Raw genomic sequence first — 24356 nt, forward strand, 5'->3', positions numbered from 1 at the left:
CGGCCAGTTCCCTGAACAGAGCTGGCCCCAGGCCGACCACACAGTAGCTGTTTGAAAGGACTGACCCAAATAGGAACAACTGACCCTCCCCGGGGGACAGCGACACGGTTTGCAGGGTGCGGAGTAACGGCGGCCGGCCGGCTTGCAGTTCCCAATGACCATATTAGAGATAAGGACCTGGAGGTCCCCGAGGCCAGGCAGCCCTGGCTCTGGTCGCAGCATGGACCCCTTCCTGGTCTCGGTTCAGGATGTCACTCAAAAAGAGCCTCCTTTTCCCTTATGTGTAAGACGGCGGCATCTTTCGAAACTGTCCGCGCTAGCGTTTCCCCTGCCTGCGAAGCCCCAAGCGACGGAGAGGGGAGACTCGGCGGCACAAACACGGGCTTTATTAGCACGCTTCGTTGCGAGCGATGGCCCGCACCGATACCGCGGAGGAGAGGGTTCTGGTGAAGTTGGGGTTTCCCGGACTTGCAACTTGGCGCTGGCGCGCGCCGGGGGCGGGGTCACGGGGCCACTTCCGGCGGCTAAGGGCGGCTAAACTTCAAAACTTCCGACGGAGCCCAAATCCTCCATGCTCCTCGCACACACCGGAAGAGAATCAGGTTTGGGTCAGATCGCCTCCTTCGAAAAGGAAAGGACCGATCTTCTTTTTTGCAGAAGTCTTGCCAAAACGACTTCCGCCCACACCCAAGATGGCCGCCGCCGGCGCCGGGAGCGGGGAGTTTCGGGCTGTGGGACGGGTCACTGGGAGGGGGCGGAGCCTCCTCTCCCCAAGTTCCGATCCCACCAGGACTGGATGAAGCGCGTCCAGCTGGGGCTTTGCCGCATCTGCGTCGCTGTGCCCGCGCTCTTCGGGCGTGGAAGTCCCTTCGGGGTGGGGGGAGGAAAGGGTTACATGAGTTAGCTTCTCCTGGCATCCCGAGTCGGAGCCCTCCACCTCCGGAATCCCACCGCTGAGAAGCGGCGGACCTAAAGACCGTAGATTCCAGCATGCCGTGTACCGAGGGGGCCTCCTGACCACTTTAGGAAGCTCGAAGGATCGCTTGGGCTCTTAGGAATGAGACTGGTTAGATCCTAGACACTATGCCAGGGGTGCGGGGAGAGGACGCCTAGGACCCTGTAAGCGCCAGAGTCGGAGACTTAGCATCTAGAAGACTGGAGGGCAGTTCAAAAAAAAAGTAATTCTTTAGTTGAGGCCTAAGAACCCGGATATCCGAAAGGGGCCGACCGGGAGCACAAATACCAGCATGCCTCGTGCCCCAAGGATTTGGGGAACCCAGGAGCTTTAGCTTTCTGAAGCACGACCTGGACTACAGATACCGGCATGCCACGGGACTCAGGAAGGGTCCGACTAGAGCGGGAAGAGGCGTTCCGGAACTACAGATCCCGACATGCTTTGGGGCCGGCGCTCACCTTGAAGGAGCCCTGGAACTCGTCGCTCATCCTCCGGAGCTCGCGGCCGTAGCGCAGGGCAGCCCAGAGGTTGGGGGGCGCTGAGCGCGAGCGACCCCGGAAAGGGCTGGGCTCTTCCTCCTCCGTCCCTTCATCCTCCTCGGTCCCGGCGGGGTACGAGCTGTGGCGACTCCGGGTCTCCACAGCCCCAGCGCCTGCACAGGGGGCGGGGGCGATGTGAATCTCAACTCCTCTGCGCCCCCAGCCTTGCCGAAGCCCTCAGCACTAGCTCCCCGCCCGCGGATGTCACAGTACGCGTCGTCGGAGCCCCCGTTGAGTTCCTTCGTATGTAAATGAAGCGAAGCTCATGGGGCTTTTGTGAAGATTCAAATTAACTTCTCGTGAATCCCACAAATCTTAATTGAACCCCAATAATGGGCCCAGGCCCTTAGTGTATTAAATGGCCTTCGTCTGTGCCTAGCACAAAATAAGGAAATCAGTAGTATAGTTTTCAGCGCAAGACCATGGGCCCTCCCAGCCCTTCTGGGGACCAGTCCCCTGGATGAGGAGTCAAGGCTGAACTCCCAGTTCTGCAAGTGATCTGCAGGTGCCCATTTGTCTCACTGTCTTGGCCTAGGGAGACCTTAGGCGCCCCCCCCCCCCCCCGCCCCGGAACAAGAACCTGTCAGCAACATATCTGTACCTCCCAAAGCACTTGCTTTGGAGAATGAGTCTGGAAGGGTCTGCTGACTTCTTAAGGTGATGATTATGGAGCGCTCACTACGTGCTAGCCTCATTATGCTCCTAGCCATCCTAAGAAGTGAGTACTAACACTGCCTCCATTTTATGGATGAGAAGACGGAGGCTTAGAGAGTTGAGACTTGCCCAGGGTCACACAATGTGAAGCTCTCACGAAGTCCCTAGAGGTTGGCTGGCAACTGTGGAGTCCAGCGAATTAACCATTGAGCTACACCTCTTCCCTCGTCAGACCACCCTTCAACTCCCAGAGCTCACGTGCTTACCTCTGTGTGGGGATAAACCCATCCGCTGCTAGTGGCCGTGTAAAGGTCCCAAAATAGAGTATGAAAGTGTAAGCCGAAGGCATTCGCAGCTACCTCCCCGTGTTGAGTTTGTCTGGCCTGTGTTCTGTGCGCCGTCCCCCCACTCCTGCCAACCCCACCCCCATATCCAGACCAACAGAGACCTAGAACCACTCCCAGGAGCAAAACCCCAGAGCTACGTTAATAAGAGTGCCAGACAGCACGGAGCAAATGCAGGGGGACACGTTTGGCATCCACAGCAAGGCACATCTGTCAGAGAAGGCATTCTGGAGGAAGTAAAGTTTAGGCCAGGCTTTGAGGCCAGGGGATAACAGTGTCTCATCCTCTCGCCAAGAACCTAACACAAAGCCCTGTGGGTCACTTTCAGGGGCTGCAGGGCCCCCATGGGGCCCAGCTCCAGATCCATGGCTAAGAAAGCCGAGAAGGGAAGAAAATGCCGGATCCAGAACGGCCTAGGCCAAGAGGAGGGATCAGAGCTCCCGGCTGTTCTGAGCTTCACCACGCTCCAGGCCTGGAGGGCAGGTGGGAACTCCAAGGTAGACGTGGGGAACAGGAAGCTAAATCGGAAATCGGCATCGGGGATAGAGTGTGGACGAGTCAGGAATAGAAAGACCCCTGATGAGAACAGGCCCATCTGAGGGGCACTGTCCGGTTCTGTGGGGAGCAGGCAGAGGCAAGGGTCCGTAGCTAGATGGGCCCCAGCTCCGCCAGATTCCTGCTTTGTGAGCTTGGGCCCTGTCCTAACCTGTTGGGGCCTCACTGCCTTCCTCCGTGACGTGGGGGCAGTCCCCGTCTCCGAGGACCACCCCGACAACTGATGACACCAGCAGAGCACCATATTCTGCCCCTTTTATATCCCGAAGCCTCCCAGCTTCCCAGTGAGGCAGACATTAAGTCCTCCCTATATGACAGACGAAGAAACGGAGTCACCTAGAGGTGAGGAACTGGCCGGAGGTCACACAGCCAGCCGGCCGCTTAAGCGCTCAAGGAACACCCGCTGTTCTTTGCTGGCTTTTAAAAAACCCCGGGACCATCACGTGACAGATACAAGGTCCAAGACTCAGAAAGTGAATGGCTTGCAGGGGGGCACTTGGTCTGGCACTGCCCCCTCGCCCAGGAACCAGAACAAGCAGAAGTGTTCCCTGTGTGTCAATTCATTACATCCCCAACACACTCTGTGAGGAAGGTTCCTCACAGCCCCCATTTTACAGGGGAGAAAACCAAGGCACAGAGAGGGTAGGTAACTTCCCCAATGTCACACAGCTAGTAGGTGGCAGAGCTGGGATCCAAACCCAACCAGTCTGGCTCCGGGGCGTAAAGCCCCCATGTTTAATGCTCGTGCCCCAGGTTCCCAACTGCGCACCGTGGGCCACCCTGGGGGTCCAGTGTGGGGAGGACACCTCTGGGCCTTCTGTGAGTGCCAGCTCTACCGGGAGCCCATCCTAGGGGTAGGTTTTTGTTTTGTTTTTTTTTACCAGAGCCATGGGTTTAGTAATGCCAATCCAACCATTGTCAAATGGTGATCATTTGTATAAACAGCTTTTTTTTTTTTTTTAACTAAGCTTTTAAAATTTTTTTTTTTCAACGTTTATTTATTTTTGGGACAGAGAGAGACAGAGCATGAACGGGGGAGGGGCAGAGAGAGAGGGAGACACAGAATCGGAAACAGGCTCCAGGCTCTGAGCCATCAGCCCAGAGCCTGATGCGGGGCTCGAACTCCCGGACCGCGAGATCGTGACCTGGCTGAAATCGGACGCTTAACCGACTGCGCCACCCAGGCGCCCCTAACTAAGCTTTTAAAAGTCTCCTTCTCTCTACTGGGAAAAAAAACCCAAAAAAACAACAACTGAAGAATTTTCTGTGAATTCCCCTGGGGTCACTCTGAACCATCCCACCCTCAAATCAGTTCTCAGCCACACGCGATCCCTGGGCAGGGCAGAGGTGGCCTCTTCCCACTCTGGGGAAGTGAAGTGGGTGGGAGAGGGCGTGGCTTCTGCCTGGGGGTCTGGGGGTGAGCTTGGGTGGCTGCTGGGGCTCGTCCACTCACACCGTTTTCTCAGAGAGCCCGCCTGAGGTGGGGGTGGGGGAGCGGGAGAGGCCTCTGGCTGGAGGGGCCCCAAGCCCCAGCAAAGCTTCAAGCTCTTTACCAGGGGGCTCCAGGGTCAGCGCGTGGGGCTGGACACATCCACGTTCAGGCTTCTGAGAGCATCCTGACCCACTTAATTAAATTAAAATCGTGGTGTTCCCTGGGGCACCTGGGTGGCTCAGTCGGTTAAGGGTCCGGCTCTTGATTTCGGTTTCGATCATGATCTCACGGTTCATCGGTTCAAGGAGCCTGCTTGGGATTCTCTTTCTTTCTGCCCTTCCCCTGCTCACATGCACTCTCACACATGCTCTCTCTCTCTCTCTCTCTCTCTCTGACTCAAAATAAATAAATAAAAACCGAAAAAACAGAAACCGTGGTTTCCAGGCAACGTGAGGCAGTGAAGCTTTCCCATTAGGCAACGCTCGTTTGGATCCTGCCCTCTACTACGGGCTGGGGCTCACATACTGCTCACCCCGCCAGCGGGTAGCACGCCCGGCACCTGCAGGCCTCAGCCCGGACTCCCTGTCTACCCTAAAGTCATTTGGGGTACAAAAATCCCTTACTGGCCTGCAAAGAACACAGCCCGTCTTGCTCAGAGCCGATGAGATCAGAAAACACTCTAAAGTCGGCGCTGGCAAATGTTTTTTTATAAAGGACCCGAAAGTAAGCATTCGGGGCACCGCAGGCCACACAGTCTCTGTTACAGCCATCCAGCTTTGGGGTCATTGCTCGGAAGAAGCTGTAAACAATATATAATTGGCGATGTTCGTGTATTCTACTAAAATTTCAAAAATATCAAAGCCATTCTTAGCTCATGGGCTGACGAAAAAAAAAAAACAAAAAAAGGGATTTAGCCTGTGGCTGTGGTTTGCCAACCCCTGCTCTAAACTCAACCGTATCTGTCTTCTGCCTGGAGCCTTCAATGGCTCCCCGCTGCCCAGGAGGTATAGTCCAAACTCCTCGGTGTGGCTTTCAAGGCCTATACATACATTCTCGTTCTAACTTCTACTCTTCTTGTCCACATATTGACTCAGCAGATCCCCGCTACAACCCGATGAGGGAGGACTAGTTCTCTTCTCATTTTACAGATGGGAAAACTGAGGCAGACAGACAGTTAACTAGCCTGCTCAAGCTCAACCTGCTAACAGAAGGCGGACTGACGTCTGAACCCTGCGGTCTGACCACGGGGCGTCCTTCCTTCCCTCTCTGCCGTCCACGCACCCACGGCTCGCCACCCACCTGCCTGTCCCAGGCACTGGGCTATGCGCTGAGGCTGTCACAGCCCCAGACGTGGCTGCATCCCTGCCCCGGAGGCATTTCCAGTCCAGTCCCGCAGGGGCCAAGGGTCAGGGAATATGAAGAGTGACAGGACTCTGCCCGTCTGGAGGGTCCAGGGGCTGTGGCTCGGGCAGGCCATTGGCACTTGTGGATCTTTTATGGGGAAATCACTTGCTTTTTATTTTTTATTTTATTTATTTACTTTTGAGAGAGAGAGAAGGAACAAGTGAGCAAGGAGCAGAGAGGGGAGGAAAGAGCGAGAGAGGGGGACAGAAAGAAAAGAGAAAATCCACGAGGGACAGAGAGAGAGAGAGAGAGAGAGAGAGAGAGAAGCAGGGCTCACCCGAAGCGGAGCTCAAGCTCACCCAATGCGGGGCTCGAACTCCCGACCCGAGAGATCATGACCTGAGCTGAAATCAGATGCTTAACCGACTGAGCCACCCAGGTGCCCCATATTTCATTTTATTTTTTAAAGTTTATTTATTTTGAGAGAGAAAGAGAGAGCATGCTCGCGATTGGGGGAGGGGGAGGGGGAGAGAGAGAGAGAGAGAGAGAGAGAGAGAGAGAGAATCCCAAGCAGGCTCTGCACTGACAGTGCAGAACCTGACACGGGGCTCGAACTTCCGAACTTGAGCTCATGACCCGAGCCGAAGTCGGAGGCTTAACCGACTGAGCCACCCAGGCACCCCCATTTGCTTTTTAGATGTTGAAAACTAAGTCAAAAGTTTAAGAACTCCTGTGCAGCCCTCTCGTGCCATGGCTACCTTCTCCCCTGCTGCCCTCCTCACACGTCCCTCCGCTCCTTATTGCTGCTTCAGACTATTCTCACTCCCCGCTTCCCCATCTAGTTTCTCAGGTTGTGCCCCCTCTGGCACCCCCACCCCCTGTCCTCATTCATCCGCGGGACCCAAGGAGTCCTCCCCCCTCACAGCCACCTGCTCCTTGCCCCTCCTTCTCCAGCCCTGCCCTCACTCTCAGCCCCGTGGACAGGACCTTCAATAACTCCACCCCCCGCCTCCCACCTCCTTCCTGGCTGGCCCCCCACCTCGGTCGCCCACTCTGGCGATGCTAGAATTCCCGGGGCAAGCTTCCACCCCACACCGACCATTCTCGCCCTTGTAGACACCCTCAAGCACCCCTCCCTAGCTGGGCTGAGGCAGACACAGCTCCGGTGAAACTCCAGCTCCCTGCCTGCCCCCACGGACACCCACCAGCCGCCAGTGCGCCTGGAGGAGAGCACAGCCAGGCCACCTCCGCCGAAATTCGCGGCCGCAAAACCCAGTGGCGCCCTTGACGTTGCCCAGCACGCTTTCCGTACCTCGCGCTTGGGGAGAGTCGATCACTTTAAACCTGATCCTCTCTCCTTCAACCCCATCCTTACTCCTGGCTCAGGACTTGGCTTCCTTTCCTGGAGAAACTGGAAGCACCCACAAGAGAGACTTCTACTCGTTTCCACGAAGCATCTACCCACCACGACGCACGCACCCATGTCCGCTGCCCCGTGTTTAGTTGAGCCACCCCTCCCCGGGCACCGGACACCCTCTCTCCTACTCAAGGACATCACTCCAGCTAGCCTGAAACCGTGGTTTCTCCTGCAGCCAGTAGTCCCCTGGCTCCTGGATTACTCCCATCAGCTCCTGAACGTGCTATTTTCTTTTCCCTTTCTAGAAAACAAAAAAAAGTAAACAAACCCTTCCTTGACCTTCGTTGGGCCTTCGGCTGCTGCCCACCTCTCTGCTCCCTTTCCTGGAGCACAGCTGCCCAAAGCGGGTTCTCCTTTCTGTCTCCACCGCTTCCTCCCGTTATCCCTCGCCGCTGAACTGAGGTCAGCCCTCCAGCCACCTCGCCACCCAAACTGCAAAGGCCCCACGTTGGCAACTCCAGCACGCTGCTCCCAGGCCTCCTCCGGACAGAAGCACCCGCTTGCCGCGCAGGCCTTGCTTGCCCCCGGCTTCCCTCCCAGACGGCCGCCCGTTCCCGCTGCTCCTCGGCTGCTGCCCTCCGAAGACCCAAGCTCCAGGCCCGGCCCAGGCCCTTGCCTGTCTACACTCGCTCCCTGGGCCTCCCAGAACGCTACATCAGTGACGGACAGCTCCCGCGCCTACAAATCCCGCCTTGGCCATATCCCTGCTGGAAACCTCCAGCTGGGTGCCCAAAAGGCACCTCTAACCTGACCTGGCCCAAACGAGGCTCCCGATTTTGGCGCAGCTCCGCCAGAGTTGGAGCCACCCCGTCCTTCCGGGTGCCCGAGCCAGACTCCTGGCAGCCATCCCTGACTCCTCTGTTTCCCTCACGCCCCGCGTCCAGTTGGTCGGCAAACCCTGCCAGTTCTACCTTCAGAATAAACCCAGAGTCCCGCTATTTCCAGGCCACCATCCTCCCTCGAAGGGGCTCTAGCGGCAGCCTCCCCTGGTGGCCCCACCGCTGCTTTACCCCACCGCGGATTAGTCTCAACACAGGGGCCCTGGTGGTGCTCTGGGTCCCAAATCAGATCGCCCTGCCTCGGCTCCAGGTGAAAGCCGAGGTCATTACACTGGCCTTTGAGGCCCGGCCCCGCTGCCCCTCCCCGCCATCAATCCCTCACTGCCTCTCCAACTCCCCTCCCCTTTGGAGCCTAGACGGTGTCCTGCCCTCAGGGCCTCCGCATTTGCCCCTCCTTCCGCCAGATCTGTCTTTCCACAAATAGGGGCAGGGCGCACCCCTCCCCACTTCCAACCTCTGCTCCACTGTGGCTTCTCACCGAGGCTGACCCTGACCACCTCAGTCAGAGTCACTCCCCCAGCCCCTGGAACCCTGGGTTCCAAAGAGAAAGGAATGACTGTTTCTTGCGCTGCCTCGCGGCGTCTGTCATCTTCGACACATCATATCATGTGTGTGTTTGTTTGTTTATGGCTTGTCTCTCCCCCGCTCAACTAGAAGAAACTGAGCACTCGATCTAGGGGATGAGGAGGAACAGCGAGGTAGGGGCTGGAAAGCTGCAGCGAGCAGAGCAAACAGTGAGTGCAAAGATCTGGATGTTAAAGAAGTTAAAGAAAGTCTGTGGAGTTCAGCGTGACAAAGTGTGCGCGTGCAGGAGGACTCAGGAAGCCTTCTTGTTCCTGGAAATGGGGATGGGGTCTTTTAGGCCCCAGCAGGTCAGGGATACGAGTTTTGTTTTCGGGTCTCTATGGTTCTCCCAGGCGCCAAACCTATGTTGGGCGCAGGGGAGGTGGGCACTACTGAGAAACGGCCACTGCTCTCCATCCTTCCATCTCAGCACTGGGTCCCCTGGGCCGGTGTGGGCAGACCTGCTGGTCCTGGAAGGGCTGTCTGTCTCTTGGGGTCACTTGCTCCTGGCAACTGGCAAGGATAGCCCCAGTGTGGGTGTGAGCCACAGGGCAGGAAAGAACATACCCGGGGGGGGGGGGTCAGGCGCGATTTCAGGGAAGATGCAAAGCCAAGGGCAGGGCACCTTGGCGTCTTCCAGCCCTGCTTCCCACCAACAGCCAGATAAGTGTGACCTTAGGCAAGTCACTTCCCCTTTCTGGCTCACTGCCTGCCTCTAGGTGATCTCTGTCCTGGTCCTACACTAACCGCTACACTCTTTGACCATGGACTATGCACTGGCACTATAATTAAGTGCTTCCTATATATTTCTGCTAATGGACCCAACAGCCCTACAGTGGTGGTGATCATTTGCTCTGTTTCACAGAAGAGGAAACTGAGGTGCAGAGGAGGTCAGGGACTTACTCACAGCCACCCAGTGCGTGTGGATATGGCTGGCATGCAGAGAGTTCTTGGGCTGAGGGCAAGGCCAAGGCGGACAGGCAGGTGGCTGGGAGGTGAACACCTACCTCCATGGTGGTTGCTGCTGGCGGGCTGCCCCTGCTGGTGACCAGCTTCCCCGAGGAGGCCTGGGGCCGTCCGCTGGTGCTTGCCAGGGCCGCGGGGCCGGTCCCCTGTGGGGCTGGGGCCCAGGCCCCTATCCGTAGGGCTGGAGTCTTCCTGCTCACTGGGCTCAAACTCTGGGATCTGGAACATGCTCTGGGCTGTGGGGGCAAGATGGGAGGTAGTCAGGACACAGGGGGCATATGGTGTTCGGTGAAGGGAGGGGACAGCAGACACCTCTGGTTCTGTCTCCCACCTTAGAGCCCCAGGTCCACCCTGCCTCCCGGGCTCCCGTCTCTAGCTGGGCAGCTCGCTCGGCCTGTCCACCCACGACCTAAATCTCCTCTTTTGGAGCCTTGGTGCTGTGAAGTAGTCCCAGGCCCCTACCTAGGCCCCGGCCCAACCTGCCCTAGGTGACGGCCCACAAGTCTTACCCCAAGCCCGATCTCGAGGCCCCTGACCCGGGCCTGCCGCCTCCCTCCAGTACTGAGGGAGCCCGGCCCTAGTTGCCTGGGCAACGGGAACTGTCACCGACCCGGCCCAATCAGCTTTTGAAATGTCACTAGGGCTGGCCAGGGGGCGTGGCCGCTTCCGACCCAGTCTCCGCCCCCGCCGCGGGACTTGCTCCCTGCCTACCGCCTTCGTCCTGGGTCCCTTCCTCGCCTCCCGCTGCTCAGTTCCCGACATCCCTGGGCCTGGGACGTGTGTGGGAGCAGATAAGGGATTCTCTGGGGTCCCCATTTGAAACCCGGAGACCAGCTTCTGCTGACAAGCCCTTCAGCCCCCTGGACTTTAGTCTCCACTCCTGTAAAATGGGGATAATGACACCTCCCTCAGGAGCCAGTGAACTTTGTAAACCGAGTGGTGACTACTGTGGGTGAAAACACTTTGCAAAGCTTTAGCCGAAGCTCAGCCGTCGGATGCATTCGTTGTTGCTGTGGTCACTGCTCTACCTGGATGCGATTGTTGTTGCTGTTGTCCCTGCTCCGAGTGGACTGGGTAGCCGGGCCGGGAAGTCCCGCTCCCTCTTCCCCCACAGTGGAAACCTCGCACCGCCCGCCTCGGGGGCACCACTCCCCGCGCCAGCTCTGGAGAGCTCGAGATAAGCGAGGGAGCCTCCTCCCCGGCAGGATGACTGCCCCGGCGCAGGAGAGGGGGCCCCGTTGTGGGTGACCGTAGGACCCGCGGGGGCTTCGCGCCGGGAGGGCAGCCGGCCAGGTGAGCGGGAACCGCGGCCGGCCAGGGCGTGGGGCGGGCGCGCCTCCGGGGGACTGCGGGGCCCTGCGGGTTAAGCCCTAGCGGGGGGGGGGGGGGGGGGGGGCGGGGCCCGGGGGCCATCTTGGCTGTGGGCGGAAGTTTCCTTCCGAGAGCCCGTGAGGGGAAGTCGTTACCGCCCCGCCCCCCCCCCCCCCCGCCCCGGCCGGCTGGCGCGATCTCGATTTGAGAATGGGCAAGAGAAGCATGGGAACTGGCGGCCCCCCAAACAAACAAGGCCCGCCGTCCCTGGGCACGGCCCACCCGCGCGCCCGCCGGTTGCGCTTTCGCCCCAGCGTCTCGGCCTCCCGCTGCCTCTAGTAACCCCGGGCGCCCGCCGGCGGCGCACCTCGCGCCAATTCTCGAACGGCTCCGCGCCGGGCGCGGCGCGACTCGGCGCGCAGCTGCGCAGCTGGTGGGGCCAGACCCTGCGCGATTAGCGTAGCCAACGGCGCCCGCGCAGGCGCAGGCGCAGGAGGGGGCGGAGCAGCGGGAGCCGGGGAGCTGGGGAGCCGGAGCCCCGGGTCCCAGCGACCAGAGCCGGCTCCCCCGGCGGCGTCCCGAGGACCCGGCGTCGGCCTCCTCCCGCCCCCCGAGGCTGGAGAGTGGATGAAGTGGGGGGTGGGGTGGGGGCAGCGTCGGAATTCCGAGGACAGAAGGCAGAGGCCTTCCCCAATCCGGATTATTGGAGGGGAGAGAGACCCCCCAGTTTGGGGAGGGGGAGAGCTGGGGGGTGAGCGCCCCACCCTCAGCGGCCGCTGCCCTCGGCCGAAGGGTATCTCTCGGCTCTCCCCCTCCTGCCGAGACGACTCGAACGACCAAGGCCAGGGACCCCTGTCCTTCAGCCTCTGCACCCCCTCACCCCGCTCTGGGGCTGGCCCAGGGAGGAGACCCTGCCCACCTCCCGCCTCTGCCCTCGCGAGGGACCGTCCTTCCACGCCCCAGAGTGAGGGCCCCGGCCCCAGGCTGCCTGTGCCCCGCTGCAAGGGCAGGGTCCCTCTGTTGAGGAGGAAGGGCCTGGCCAGTCACAGCTTCTTTTCTCCTGAGCTCCCCGTCTCTGTCGCTGCACCCTGCAACTCCCACCCCTCCATATTTATTTCCCTGGCCCCCTGCCAGCCCCTCCAGCTCGTTCTCTGGGATTCAGGCCTCCCTTCCGGACATGGAGAGTAACCTGTCTGGCCTGGTGCCTGCTGCCGGGCTGGTGCCTGCGCTGCCTCCCGCCGTGACCCTGGGGCTGACTGCGGCCTACACCACCCTGTACGCCCTACTCTTCTTTTCCGTCTATGCCCAACTCTGGCTGGTGCTTCTATATGGGCACAAGCGCCTCAGCTATCAGACGGTGTTCCTGGCACTCTGTTTGCTCTGGGCTGCCTTGCGCACCACCCTCTTCTCCTTCTACTTCCGAGATACCCCCCGAGCCAACCGCCTGGGACCCCTGCCCTTTTGGCTTCTCTACTGCTGCCCTGTCTGCCTACAGTTCTTCACGCTGACGCTTATGAACCTCTACTTTGCCCAGGTAACCATGATAACGGGTGGGGGGAGGGGGGGGCCGTGGGGTGGCCAGCCCCCAGGGCCCGAAGGAATGATGGGCATCTCTGCTCCCAGGTTGTGTTCAAGGCCAAGGCCAAGCGCCGGCCGGAGATGAGCCGAGGCTTGTAAGTACATGGGACACGTGGGCACACCCGCCAGGCCAGGGGTTAGGGACCAGGCTGGTGTCCATTTCTTGCCCCCCTCCTGTGCAGTGCTGAGGCGAGGACAAGTTAGGAGGTGTTTGTGGAAGGGCTTGGAAAAGTTAGGCACCTGCGGCAGACGGCCCGGCAAAGGCATTGCACCCGTGAAGGGCAACCATCATGGAAACGGTGATGGCAGCGTGAGGGGAGAGGGTCCCAGTGTCTTCCGTGATGGAAGAAGGGCTGGAGGCTCCAGCCCTTGCAAGCCCCGGACTGCCACTTCTGGGTGACCTTGGCTGGCGGTGATAAGCCTGTCATTTGTATAACGTCTTACGGTTTAGGGAGAGCTTTCACAAACATTTTTTACGACCTACCCGTGAGGCTGTTATTATCCCCATCTGAGAGATGAGGGAACTGAGGCCCAGCAAGGTAAAGCCACACGTTCAAGGTCATAGATGCGGCGGAAGGCAGAGTCAGGGCTTACATTCGACTCAGTCCCGTGTTCAGTGCACTGTGTCATAGCTGTCGGTCATACCTGACCTCACTGGGCCTAGGTTTCCCCTTCTGTAAAACCGGAGAGCCGGGGTGCAGACAGCGTCGGCCTGGATTGGTTCTGACCCTGGCGTCAACTAGGGTCTCCTGGGGGAGTTCGGGTGGTCAGTGAGCGCTAGGGACGGCTGCCTGGGGCTGACTGTGCTGTGGGCCGCAGGCTGGCCGTCCGGGGGGCCTTCGTGGGGGCCTCGCTGCTCTTCCTGCTGGTGAATGTGCTGTGTGCTGTGCTGTCCCGCCGGCGCCGGGCACAGCCCTGGGCCCTCCTGCTGGTGCGAGTCCTGGTGAGCGACTCCCTCTTTGTCATCTGCGCGCTGTCTCTTGCCGCCTGCCTCTGCCTTGTCGCCCGGCGGGCGCCCTCCACCAGCATCTACCTGGAGGCCAAGGTAGGGCCCCAAGCCCCGATACCCGGGTGCCCTTCGGGGTCTTCGTGCAGTGGTCTTCAGGGTGGGGAGGAGACTGGAGCCTCCCTTCCCTGAGGGTCCCCTCTTGTCATCTGTGCCAGGGGACCAGTGTGTGCCAGGCGGCTGCGATGGGTGGCGCCATGGTCCTGCTCTATGCCAGCCGGGCCTGCTACAACCTGGCAGCCCTGGCCTTGGCCCCCCGGAGCCGGCTGGATGCCTTCGATTATGACTGGTACAACGTCTCTGACCAGGTGGGCGTTCGGCTCGTCCGCTGCCTCCTTAGTAGCCATGGCTCTCGGCCCCCCATCGGCCTCGGCTCTGTCCGGGTGCCCCCGCCAGCACGACCGCCGATTGACACAACCCCCTGCCCTCCTAGGCGGACCTGGTGAACGACCTGGGGAACAAAGGCTACCTGGTGTTTGGCCTCATCCTCTTTGTGTGGGAGTTGCTGCCCACCACCCTGCTGGTGGGCTTCTTCCGGGTGCACCGGCCCCCGCAGGACCTGGTGAGGGCCAGTGGCGAGGGGTGGACACCGGGAATCCCTGGGCTGGGGTCTGGCGGGAAGCCAGCGGTGGGGCGGGAGAAAGCATGATGGCGGCTTCCTCCCCCAGAGCACCAGCCGCATCCTCAATGGGCAGGTCTTTGGCTCCCGTTCCTACTTCTTCGACCGGGCCGGGCACTGTGAGGATGAGGGCTGCTCCTGGGAGCGTGGCCGGAGCGAGAGCACCAGGTAGGAGCCCCGGCCTCCCTCAGGTCCTCCGGCCTGCCCGCCTGCCCTGCGGAACCGTGGGGACCTAGAGCCTGGTCTTGCCACTTTCCCCTTGACCCCACCCCCGCCATGGCCCCCGTTTCCTGTCTGTACTAGGTAAGGTCCCCTCTGGCTTCCACCTCCCACCCCGAGATGCAGCTTGCCGCAGTCCAGAGGGTTCGGGCCCTGGGCGCTGGAAAGCTGGGGCACCGGGCCCTGTTCTGAGCCTCTCTCCCTCCCCCAGCTGCTGTGAGTGTGGCCCCGGTCACTGCCTTGGGACTGACCCTTGTTTTTCTGCCTGCAGCATGTCAGGCAGCCTAGGCTCCGGCAGCTGGTATGGCGCCATCGGGCGGGAGCCAGCCTGGTGCGGGGGCAGCCAGACACGGACCACTCCTCTGCTCTTCTCCCAGGTGCTGGGACCAGGTGGCCACCACCACAGTCTCTACTCCACCCCGCAGACGTGATCCCCTTCTGTCCTCCCCCCAGAACACCCAGACCCCGGTCCTCCCATCCCAGGCCCCGCCACCCCCCCCCCCCCGTGCCAGGTTCACCTGCCGCTTCTTGCCCAGGATCATGGGAGGCTGTGGCCGCCTCTTCCCCTGGCCAGCTCCTTGCTACTCTTGTCGTAGTGAGCTTGTGCTGTCCCCTAGGATGGGGGGCATGGCCCTGGCTGCCAGATGCCCTACAGCACCTTGGCATGACCTGCCGCCTCTGCTTCTACACTGGAGCCAGCTACCTCTCCTGCACCTGCCGCTCAATAAACAGTGTCTGTGCCCCTCATCCGTTCACGGTCTGTCAGTTGTCTGCTTCGTGTTCCTTGCCCCATCGCGTCTTCGGTCGAAGGCTGATCGGACCCCGGCCCTCCGAGGGAGCGGCTGGGCTGGGCAGGGGTCACTTAACCACCTAGGCTGGTGGGCAGGGAGAGGCAGGAGCCTGCAGTCTAAGGGGAAAGGAGGCCCGGAGAGCCTGTTCCCTCTCCGGTCTCTTCCTCACTTGAACGATTTCTACTCTTTCCTCAAAACCTGCTTCAAATGTCATCTCCTTTATGAAGTCTTTCATCTCCAGGTCAGGGAGCCGTGTCCCCCCTCCTGGGTCCTGCGGCACGATGATCGTGCGTCTCATATGCCGGTTACCCTTGCTGCATTAGGATTTCTGGAAACCTCGTTTCCCTGTCATCCTGCCCAATCTGGCATTCAGGGCCAGGGAAGGACCTGGCCTGGGACTGAGGAGCCCCCACCTCCCTATCAGGTGTGGAAGTGGCCAGATAGTTGGGCCGCCCCCACATAGTCTGCCTGGTGGCCCTGGGGACTCCTTCTCTGGCTGCCCCTGATACCGCAGTCACTGCTTTCTGCTGCCACAGTCTTGGCATATCTGTCATCTGCCCTATGGCTGGGACTCCTTTATCAGAGGGTCTCTCTCCTGTCCACGTACCTGGTCATCACACCTCCTCGTAGTTCCTGGGGGCCTAGTACTGCTCCTGTCTGGAAACTTCACTTGGGATTTTCCTGGGCATCAGATCTTCAGGGCCTCCAGAGAGGGCATCTGAGACTCCCAGTCAGCTCGAAGCTGAACACTCCCTTTTTGTTGAAAGGAAACTAACATTTGTAGGGCACTTTATTGTGTGTGCCAGCCTCTGTTTTGAGCATTTACAAATACCTCTTTAATGCTCAGAACAGCACTCCGAGGTGATAATTAATCATCCCTTTTCCGTAAGTAGGGACTGGGAGGCTCTTGAGAACGTAGTAACCCGCTGCGCCCTCTCCTGGTAGGGGGTGGTCAGCCTTGGAGCCCAGGCTCAAGACCACCCACTGTGAGGGCTGAGGACCCCAGGCTAGAGGATTTGGGGAGAGAGAGATCGGGGTTTGCAAAGAAGTGGGTGAGAACCGAGAGGGGAGCAGTTCCAAGACCTTCCTGAGCCCTGGCTGTTCAGGCTGCGGGGGGGGGGGGGGGGGGAGGGGGGAGTCCTGGCACTAGCCACGGAGGTGAGGACCAAGGGATGAGGAGGGACAGGAGGTGCCCCAGCATGACTTTCCAGAACCGGGTCCCAGTCCTCCCTCAGCCAATTCCAGGTTGTTTCAGTGGATCGCCCACCCCTTTGTCCCGCGGGGCCGCCTCCCTCAGGAGCGCTGAGCCCAAGGGCCAGGCTGTCCCCAGGGGCGGGGAATTGAGGGCCATAATGGGGCTGGGAGACGCTGGGAGGTTAGCGTGGTGCCTGTCCGGAGAGGTGAGCCGGCAGATGTCCAGGCTGGGGCCGTGCCGCTGGCCACACTGGATGGCCGGCGGGGCAGTACCAGGACTCCGGTCTGAGACTCCAGGTCGGACCCAGCGGCGGCCCCTCTCGGGCTCCTCGGCCCGTCACCTGCCGAGATCCGCCGGAATTGGGGGGCTGGGCGGCCGCAGGTAAGGTGCTGCAGGGCCGGGCGCCGGCGGCAAGGGCGCGGCACGGAGGGAGGCGCGGCGCCGGAGGGGTTAAACTTGGAAGGAGGGGGGCTTCTGGCGGCGGGGGGGGGGGGTCCCAGCCCCGGCGGCCGCCCGCTCCGCCCCTGCCGCCGCCGCCGCCTCCGCGGCCCAGCCGGCACCGGCGAGGCCGCGCGGGAGCCCGGGCCGCAGCCGCAGCCGCAGCCGCAGCCGCAGCGGGGCCGACAGTGAGTGCGGGGCTGGCGCGGGAGGGGGGTGCGGGACGGGAGCGGGGGCGCGGACGGGACTCCCCGGCAGGGGTGCGCAAGGTGGGGGGAGGGCCGGGCCGGGCCGGGCGGGGCGCGCACCTCCCGCGCGTGGGCGCCTCCGGGAGTCGTGCGGCCGCGCGTCCTGCCGCCCGCACGCTCCCAGGCGTCAGCGTGGAAGACTCGGGAGGCGGTGGGAGCGAACCGCGGGGGTGCAGCGTGTCTGGGTGGCGAGCGCTGCGCGGTGGCCCGACGGCCTGGGTGTGTGCACGGGAGTGTGTGCACACGTGCGCGTGGACCTCTGGGGTGCCTCGGCCTGGCGCGCACGCCCCTGGGGGTCCGGGTGTGCCCGTGAGTCTGGGGAGCGTGCCGGTGGAGCGTGTGCGTGCGGCCCGCGCAGCCGGGCGGGCGGGAGCCGCAGGGAGGAGCGTGGGCGCGCGGGCCTTTGTGCCCGCGTGTGTGCGCGTGGGCGCCGCCACCCGCTGTCCCGGGGGCTGACAGCTGTCCCGGAGGATGCCGCCCGGGTTCGGCCCTTATCGCTCCCGCCCTGTTCCTTCCCGGAACCGAGCACCCTCCCCCCGCCCCCCACCCCTCCGCCCTGCCTCTGCTCTGCGCAGCGACCGGGACCCGCCCCTGGGTTCCTCGAAAGCCCGGCGGGGCGCTGGGAGACCCTGGAGGCTACCCGTCCGGCCCAGCGGGTCGCCGCGGAGCGGGGAGAGGCGGGAGGGGGGGAGAGAAGCGCGAAGATGCTGCCGCAGCCGCAGCCGGAGGAGCCGGGACCCGCCATCCCCGTCCCCGCCCTGCGCGGTCCGGCCTCTCCAGCCGTCTCTTCGCGCGCCTCCGCGCCCCCTCAGCCTCCTGCGCTGAAGCCGCTGCCTCACGCCCCCTCCAGGCCCCCGGTGCTTTCTCGCTCGTCCAGCCTCTCGCTCAGCAGGCTCGGTCTCTCTTTCCCCCTTCCACTCTCCTTCCTTTCCCTTCCCGGTGCCCTCTTCTCTTCTCATGTCCTGGAGTCCCTGGACAGGGGCTGAGGGCCGGGCAGTGGAGGTAAGGGGGAGGACAGCGGTGGGGGGACTGGGTGTGCCCCGGTCCCAGGTGTCCCGGCAGAGGGACGTGAAGATAGGACACCTATGGGCAGTAGGACTGGGGACTCCGAGGACCTTTGGGTGTGTGGGGGTTGGAAGAGGAGGGTGTGGGGGTGGCAGCCCAGGTTATTGATCCCGGCCTCCCTGGTTCTACCCACAGTGACCACAGCTCCCCAGGAGCCCCCTGCCCGGCCTCCCCAGGCGGGCAGTGGAGTCAACCGGGCCCCTGGGCGCGCCATGCGCAGCACCACCCTACTGGCGTTGCTGGCCCTGGTCCTACTCTACTTGGTATCCGGTGCCCTGGTGTTCCAGGCCCTGGAGCAGCCCCACGAGCAGCAGGCCCAGAGGGAGCTGGGGGAGGTCCGAGAGAAGTTCCTGAGGGCCCATCCATGTGTGAGCGACCAGGACCTGGGGCTCTTCATCAAGGTGCGTGGGTGGGCAGGAACCCCTTCAGCAGTCACCTGTGACCCCCCCTCCCCCCGAAACTAGCTGCACGCCAGTGGGGCCCCGCGCTGGGTTGCTGCTTCCAGACCGGCACCCCCTGACGGTAGGGTGCCGCTGAGGGGCGCAGGCCAGAGGCTGGGATCCCGCTCTCTGGGTTTTCAGTATCGCGGCCATGGGGGCATTGATTTGCCTGGCCGTGCCTGGCATTGGACTGAGCCCCTGGACTGTCTTCTTCGGTGTGACTGACGGTGGTTGAGTGAAGGAACGAGTGAAGGAAGAAATGAATAAATGGCTGGAGCCCGTGAGATATGTCACATTTTCACAGGCCTACCTCACCGGCTCAGGGGTTGCCAGATGAAACCCAGGGCGCCTGGATACTTGTGAATTTTAGCCACTAAGCAGCGAATAGTTTTTAAAAATAAATACGCCCTGCGCAGTATTTTTGTCTCCTAAACCTGGCCACGCCACACTGGTTTCTCTACTGCTTTGGAGTCACCGATGCCTTGGAGACACCCAAGAACACTGAACACGCCCCCTGACCCCTGGAAAAATGCACATGTAAACACGTCCGGGTGATTTCAGAGGGTTCCGGGATCCCCTAAGCTTGCCACCGGGATGCCAGGTTGGGCACCCCTTCACTGCCAGCGCACGGGCTTATGATGAGAAGGCTGGAGGAAGGGGCAAGGCAGGGGTGGGGTCAGCTTTGGGTTCAGTGACTGACAGCGCCGGGCTTCAGCCTGCTGGGGGTACCGTCAGGCAAGCACCTTCGTCGCTTCCTCTGATTTCTGAGCGACGTCATGTAAAACCTCCAAGGTTTCACGTTAATAAATTAATGTTTATTACTTTACTGAAGAGTCCCCCTCTTTCTCCGCCTGTTCTTTCGGAGGGAGGAGCCATCCGCACGCACGGAGGCCTCCGTGTTCCAGCTGATTCCCAAGGTGGCAGGACCAGGAGCCGAGATGAGGGGCAGGGTGGGGCCGGGACACAGGCGGCCTGACGTCCTCTCTGACACTTCCAGAATGCAGAGGAAGGCTCAGAGAGGCCCGGGCAGGAGAATGTGTCTGGCCAGACCACAGGGCAGAGGAAGGGAGGGAGGGAATCTGACCTATTTTTTTCTCCACACTGGAAATGCTTTTTCCCTGGATAAAAAAAGAAGAAAAGGAATGGCAGAAATTAGAAGTGTGGGCGACAGCTGCTTTCTCTTCCACAATTAGGGAGGCAGCAATTATGCACCTACTGGCTGCTAGGTGCTGTGCTCTACACCATAGGGTGACCAGGGAAATGCATAGGGGGTGGAACAGGTGCAGGTACAGGCTATACCGGAGAGGATGTCACTTCGGGATGAGGGGACAGATCCAGGGACAGGTTACTGTAGGATTCAATGGAAAGGGAACTTTCCTTGCTCCCTTCTCTGTTAAACACCTGTTGTGTGCCGGGCCCTGGGCTAGGTGCTGGGGGCTTTGAGGGGGAAACCAGGGGCCTTGGGAAGGAGCTGGAAATTGACCGGAGGCAGGTGAGAGGCGCAGGATTTAGAGATGTGCGATTGGGTTGCCAGAGACCTACCGGCAGAGGAACAGCATGGGCAAAGGCGGGGAAGCTGGAAAGCTCAGAGTGTTTTGCAGAGCTTGGGTTTAGCAGATGCCTCGTCACTGGAAGCAAAAATTAGAACACACAGGATGACAAAGGATTTTTTTCCCCCTAAGTGGTGAATTTATTGGAAAAGTCTTGCAAAATAAAAATCAAATCACTTTAATCATACATTTCACTTCTTGGCTTCATTTAAAAATTGTTATGACAGGAAATGGGATCATCTCAAAATCTGGGGGTAAAGTCACGGCAGCTTGGGTTCCCAATGGGAGCCCCAGGAGAGAAGACTGGAAAAAAAGGAGGTTGGGAACAGGGACTTGAATGCTGGGCTGGGAGTTTGGATGCTATGCTAAGACAGCAGGGAGCTACGGAGGATTGGGGGCAGTCGCCTTAAGAAGATGAATTTGGAATGGGTCTTGCTAATGAGGATTGCAGTCAGAGAGAAAGAATGTGCTTTATGATCTCCTCCATGGCCCTGTGCGGTAGCTCTGTGCTCCTTCGGTAAGAGCTCCTCCGTCACTTACGGCAGATACTCTCAAAACACGGACTCTGCCTTGGAGGGACCTACAAGGTGGCAGGAGGGACAGACACATGGCCACTTCATTAATCTAATCATATCTACTGAGGACCAACCAGGTAGCGCAGGGTTTGGCTTGGACTTCAGCAGGGTGGGCGGGGGCTTGTGTGTCCACGAACCTTCAAATATTGGATGCAAAATCTGATGGCATCCGAACCCTCCTGGGGGAAGGGCCCCTGACTTCCAGCAGATTTTCTAAGGCAAGGAACTCAAACTCACCTTCCATAGTGGAGATGGGAATGGTGGGCTGGACATCACTGGGCATGATCACCACTGGGGACTGAGTTAACAAATACACAGGGCTTAATTTGTTGCGAGTGCTTTAACTCTTCACAACCCTCTGAGGTAGGTGCTATTACCATCATCCCCACTTGACAGGGGCAGAAACAGGCAGAGTGTTAACTTGCCTGAGGTCAAGATTTAAACCCAGGCTGACTGCGCCGAGGTCTGTGCTCCTGACCGCTGTAAATTTGCAATCGTTTGCGTGAAATTAAGGGACAGAAGACTAGAATGCTTCTGAAACAAGGTGGAGGCCAAACAAAATTGGGCCGCCCAATCTGCAGTGTCTCCTCTGAGGGACTGGCCTCAGGAAGACCAGGGGGAAGGGGAGAGCTGGGAGGGGTAGGGAGGAAACCACTCTGGAGACTGGAGGGCCAGGGGGTTGGCCAGGACAGTAGGGAAGGACTGAGGTTCCTCCTTCTGCGCCTTGTCCCGCAGGAGGTGGCTGATGCCCTGGGAGGGGGTGCGGACCCTGACACCAACTCAACCAGTAACAGCAACCACTCAGCCTGGGACCTGGGCAGCGCCTTCTTTTTCTCAGGCACCATCATCACCACGATCGGTGGGGGAGGGGACTGAGCATGTGGAGTGGGGGGAGGGGGGAGGCGGGGGGCAAGGGGGCCGCTGGGCTTTCTCAAGGGGGAAAATGCAGAGGGAGGAAGGTGGGTGCCAGGCAGCCCCTCGACCTCCTGCACGCTCCCTCTGCCCAGGCTATGGCAACGCGGCCCTGCGCACAGATGCCGGGCGGCTCTTCTGCATCTTTTACGCGCTGGTGGGGATCCCGTTGTTCGGGATCCTGCTGGCAGGGGTCGGGGACCGGCTGGGCTCCTCTCTGCGCCGCGGCATCGGTCACATCGAAGCCATCTTCCTGGTGAGCTGCTCCTCGCCCTGCGCGCCCTTGCGTTACGCTGGGGTTACCCTGCCCTACGTCCCCACCCGGGCACCGGGAGCGCGCGGGCCTCTGAGATCGCGAGAGCCTCGCGCACGGGCTCGAGGAGGAGCCGGTGTGGGGCGCGACGGCGGAGGTTTTGGCGACTTCTTGGCTCTGGGCCGTTGCTCCTCCCTGCAGAAGTGGCACGTGCCACCGGAGCTGGTGCGAATACTATCCGCGGTGCTCTTCCTGTTGATTGGCTGCCTGCTGTTTGTCCTCACGCCCACGTTCGTGTTCTGCTACGTGGAGGGCTGGAGCAAGCTGGAGGCCATCTACTTCGTCGTAGTGACGCTCACCACGGTGGGCTTCGGGGACTATGTGGCCGGTGAGGCCACCTTTCCTGCGCGGCACTTCCCTAGCCACTTAACTGATGCCCGGGGTGGGGGGGCGGGAGGGGGGGACTGCAGTCTCGCTTCTCCCTCCAAATTCCGTGTGGTGTACGTGAGCTCACAGGCGCTCGCTCCAATCCCTCCCCGCCCTCACGGCATGTACCTTCACATTTGTGCACCTATGCAACACCTCATATGCCCTTACATTCTTGCGTGCCCGCACCCCACGCATGCTCACACATACGTTAAGCGCACCCCTCACACGCGTCACATTTATATTACATATGTGCACTCCTCACAGCCGTTTACACTTTTGCACGCGAGCACACTCCCTTGCATAATCTCACCTGGCACACCTCCAAGCCACGCGCACTCAACGTGCATGCATTCACACGCTCTAGCGCATACCCATGGCCCCGGGGAGGGCGGATCCTCTCCCTGAGCTGGGAAGAGGGGCAGTGAGCCAGCAGCCCACAGGCTTAACGCCTGCCCCACAATCAACATCTTTCTGGCCTCCCCGGTGGTATCCCAGGCGCCAGCCCCAACCAGAACTCTGCAGCCTACCAGCCGCTGGTGTGGTTCTGGATCCTGCTCGGCCTGGCCTACTTCGCCTCAGTACTCACCACCATCGGGAACTGGCTTCGAGTAGTGTCCCGGCGCACTCGGGCAGAGGTAGGCGCGCCCCTGGGTCTGCGCTGCGCTTGCGCCGTGGTGCTGAAGCGCTGTACCAGCGGGCTGACCCGTTGGCCTCCCTTCCAGAGCGTGGGCTTCTCAAGGCAGGGCCTGAGTGCGCCCGGCCCAGGGACAGAGGGTTACATTTGGGCCGGTTTGCTGGTGACTCCATCTCTGCTCTCTTGGATAGGGTTAAGAAACAAACCAAAAGAAAACAAAAAGCAGGAAGCCCAGTTAAATGTAAATTTCACATACATAACAATAGGCGTGTCCCAAATATTGCATGGGAGGGATATGCACATACCAACATTTACTTTGTCGTTTATCCAAATTCACATTTAACTGGGCGACCGGTATTGTGTCACCTTACTGGCTGAGCCGGCGGAGGAGCCCCGATAAGGGACGCAAAGGTCTCTGGGGGGCACCGGAAGGATGGCTGAAATAAAGCTGGGGCTTTCTAGAAAAGCTCCTGGAGAAGAGGGCTCTTAGGTTCCGATGGAGGAGAGGAGAGTGGGTAGCTGGGTTGATGAGCCTTTTCTCTCGCTCGGGGGGGGGGGGGGGGCTGAGGCAGGAGGACCAGGAGGAAAAGAGGGGCAGTGCCTGATTGACGACGGGTCAGGTTCCCGGGGGTTGCGGAGGCGGTAGAGGACCCGCGGTCGGTCGAGGACTCCCTTTACTCCTCGCGCAGATGGGCGGCCTCACGGCGCAGGCCGCCAGCTGGACCGGCACCGTGACGGCGCGGGTGACCCAGAGAGTCGGGCCCACGGCACCACCGCCGCTGGAGAAGGAGCGGCCACTCCTGCCTCCACCGCCGTGCCCAGCGCAGCCCGCCGGCGGGCCCCTGTCCCCTGCGCTCCCAGCGAAGGCCGAGCCGCCAACCCCGCCGTCCCCGCCCACCCCGCCCACCGCCTCCGCGCTGGATTACCCCAGCGAGAACCTGGCCTTCATCGACGAGTCCTCTGATACCCAGAGCGAGCGTGGCTGCGCGCTGCCCCGCGCGCCACGGGGTCGCCGTCGCCCTCCTAACCCTCCCCGGAAGCCCGTGCGGCCGCGGGGCCCAGGGCGTCCCCGGGAAAAAGGCGTGCCGGTGTAGGGGCAGGACCCCCGGCCCGGGCCTCTCAAAGGGCTTCGTTCTAGCTCTCCCTGGCATGCTCTGCTTGTTTGACCAAAGAGGCCTCTTTCGACCGGACTGAGGCCTGGGGAGGAAGCTACGGGTTGCTTGTCTGCCACCCTCCCCCCCCCCCCCCCCGCCCAGCTCCTGGCCCTCTCCTCACTTCATTCATTTGCAGACCCCCCAAGGCTTTCTGTCTCGCTGTCCCGGCTGGGCCCGTCCCTCACAACACCTCACGACTGTGCCTCAAAGCCTGCATCAATAAACGAAAACAGTTTGCACCGCTGCGGGCGTGCGCGCTCCGGGAACGCGAGTGGGTGTGGGAGAGCTTGCGTCGGGCCGCCTCCGGGGCAAGCCAGGCCTCCTGCGACC

At 61.0% G+C, this 24356-nt stretch overlaps 3 protein-coding genes across 6 annotated transcripts; 2 read left to right on the forward strand and 1 right to left on the reverse strand.

Moving 5' to 3' along the window:
* Positions 1–369: 369 nt before the first annotated feature.
* Positions 370–10189, reverse strand: BAD (BCL2 associated agonist of cell death). Its single transcript, XM_047070918.1, has 4 exons — positions 10119–10189; positions 9651–9845; positions 1414–1607; positions 370–867 (listed from the first exon to the last, which is right to left on the reverse strand). The coding sequence occupies exons 2-4, from the start codon at positions 9835–9837 to the stop codon at positions 742–744; spliced, it is 507 nt and encodes a 168-aa protein (XP_046926874.1). The 5' UTR covers positions 9838–9845; positions 10119–10189; the 3' UTR covers positions 370–741.
* Positions 10190–10317: 128 nt separating this feature from the next.
* Positions 10318–14988, forward strand: GPR137 (G protein-coupled receptor 137). Of its 4 annotated transcripts, none has more exons than XM_047071495.1 (8): positions 10318–10902; positions 12055–12454; positions 12544–12593; positions 13318–13543; positions 13663–13812; positions 13938–14066; positions 14200–14291; positions 14614–14988. In XM_047071495.1, the coding sequence occupies exons 2-8, from the start codon at positions 12098–12100 to the stop codon at positions 14771–14773; spliced, it is 1164 nt and encodes a 387-aa protein (XP_046927451.1). In that variant the 5' UTR covers positions 10318–10902; positions 12055–12097; the 3' UTR covers positions 14774–14988. The 4 variants fall into 4 exon arrangements, with proteins under 4 accessions (XP_046927451.1, XP_046927448.1, XP_046927450.1 ...); XM_047071492.1 differs by having other exon boundaries at positions 10321–10902; positions 14173–14291; XM_047071494.1 differs by having other exon boundaries at positions 10321–10902; positions 12083–12454; positions 14173–14291.
* A 3111-nt stretch (positions 14989–18099) lies between these two features.
* Positions 18100–24015, forward strand: KCNK4 (potassium two pore domain channel subfamily K member 4). Its single transcript, XM_047072261.1, has 6 exons — positions 18100–18480; positions 21380–21503; positions 21652–21812; positions 22011–22197; positions 22734–22873; positions 23562–24015. The coding sequence occupies exons 1-6, from the start codon at positions 18100–18102 to the stop codon at positions 23964–23966; spliced, it is 1398 nt and encodes a 465-aa protein (XP_046928217.1). The 3' UTR covers positions 23967–24015.
* Positions 24016–24356: the final 341 nt, after the last annotated feature.

Source organism: Lynx rufus, unplaced genomic scaffold (assembly GCF_022079265.1).
Source record: "Lynx rufus isolate CCGP_SWC_20201006 ecotype Redwood Valley unplaced genomic scaffold, mLynRuf1.p SCAF_9, whole genome shotgun sequence".
NCBI classification, from domain to species: Eukaryota; Metazoa; Chordata; class Mammalia; order Carnivora; family Felidae; genus Lynx; species Lynx rufus.

Coding starts and splice junctions, on each gene's coding strand:
- BAD (XM_047070918.1), bottom strand. CDS start 9,837: ATGTTCCAGATCCCAGAGTTTGAGCCCAGTGAGCAGGAAGACTCCAGC. Junction 1,608..9,650: donor CAGCAGCAACCACCATGGAG/GTAGGTGTTCAC, acceptor CCCCCTGTGCAG/GCGCTGGGGCTGTGGAGACC. Junction 868..1,413: donor AGTTCCAGGGCTCCTTCAAG/GTGAGCGCCGGC, acceptor CCCACCCCGAAG/GGACTTCCACGCCCGAAGAG.
- GPR137 (XM_047071492.1), top strand. CDS start 12,098: ATGGAGAGTAACCTGTCTGGCCTGGTGCCTGCTGCCGGGCTGGTGCCT. Junction 13,544..13,662: donor GCATCTACCTGGAGGCCAAG/GTAGGGCCCCAA, acceptor CATCTGTGCCAG/GGGACCAGTGTGTGCCAGGC. Junction 13,813..13,937: donor GGTACAACGTCTCTGACCAG/GTGGGCGTTCGG, acceptor CTGCCCTCCTAG/GCGGACCTGGTGAACGACCT.
- KCNK4 (XM_047072261.1), top strand. CDS start 18,100: ATGGGCAGTAGGACTGGGGACTCCGAGGACCTTTGGGTGTGTGGGGGT. Junction 21,504..21,651: donor CACCATCATCACCACGATCG/GTGGGGGAGGGG, acceptor CCCTCTGCCCAG/GCTATGGCAACGCGGCCCTG. Junction 21,813..22,010: donor ACATCGAAGCCATCTTCCTG/GTGAGCTGCTCC, acceptor TCCTCCCTGCAG/AAGTGGCACGTGCCACCGGA.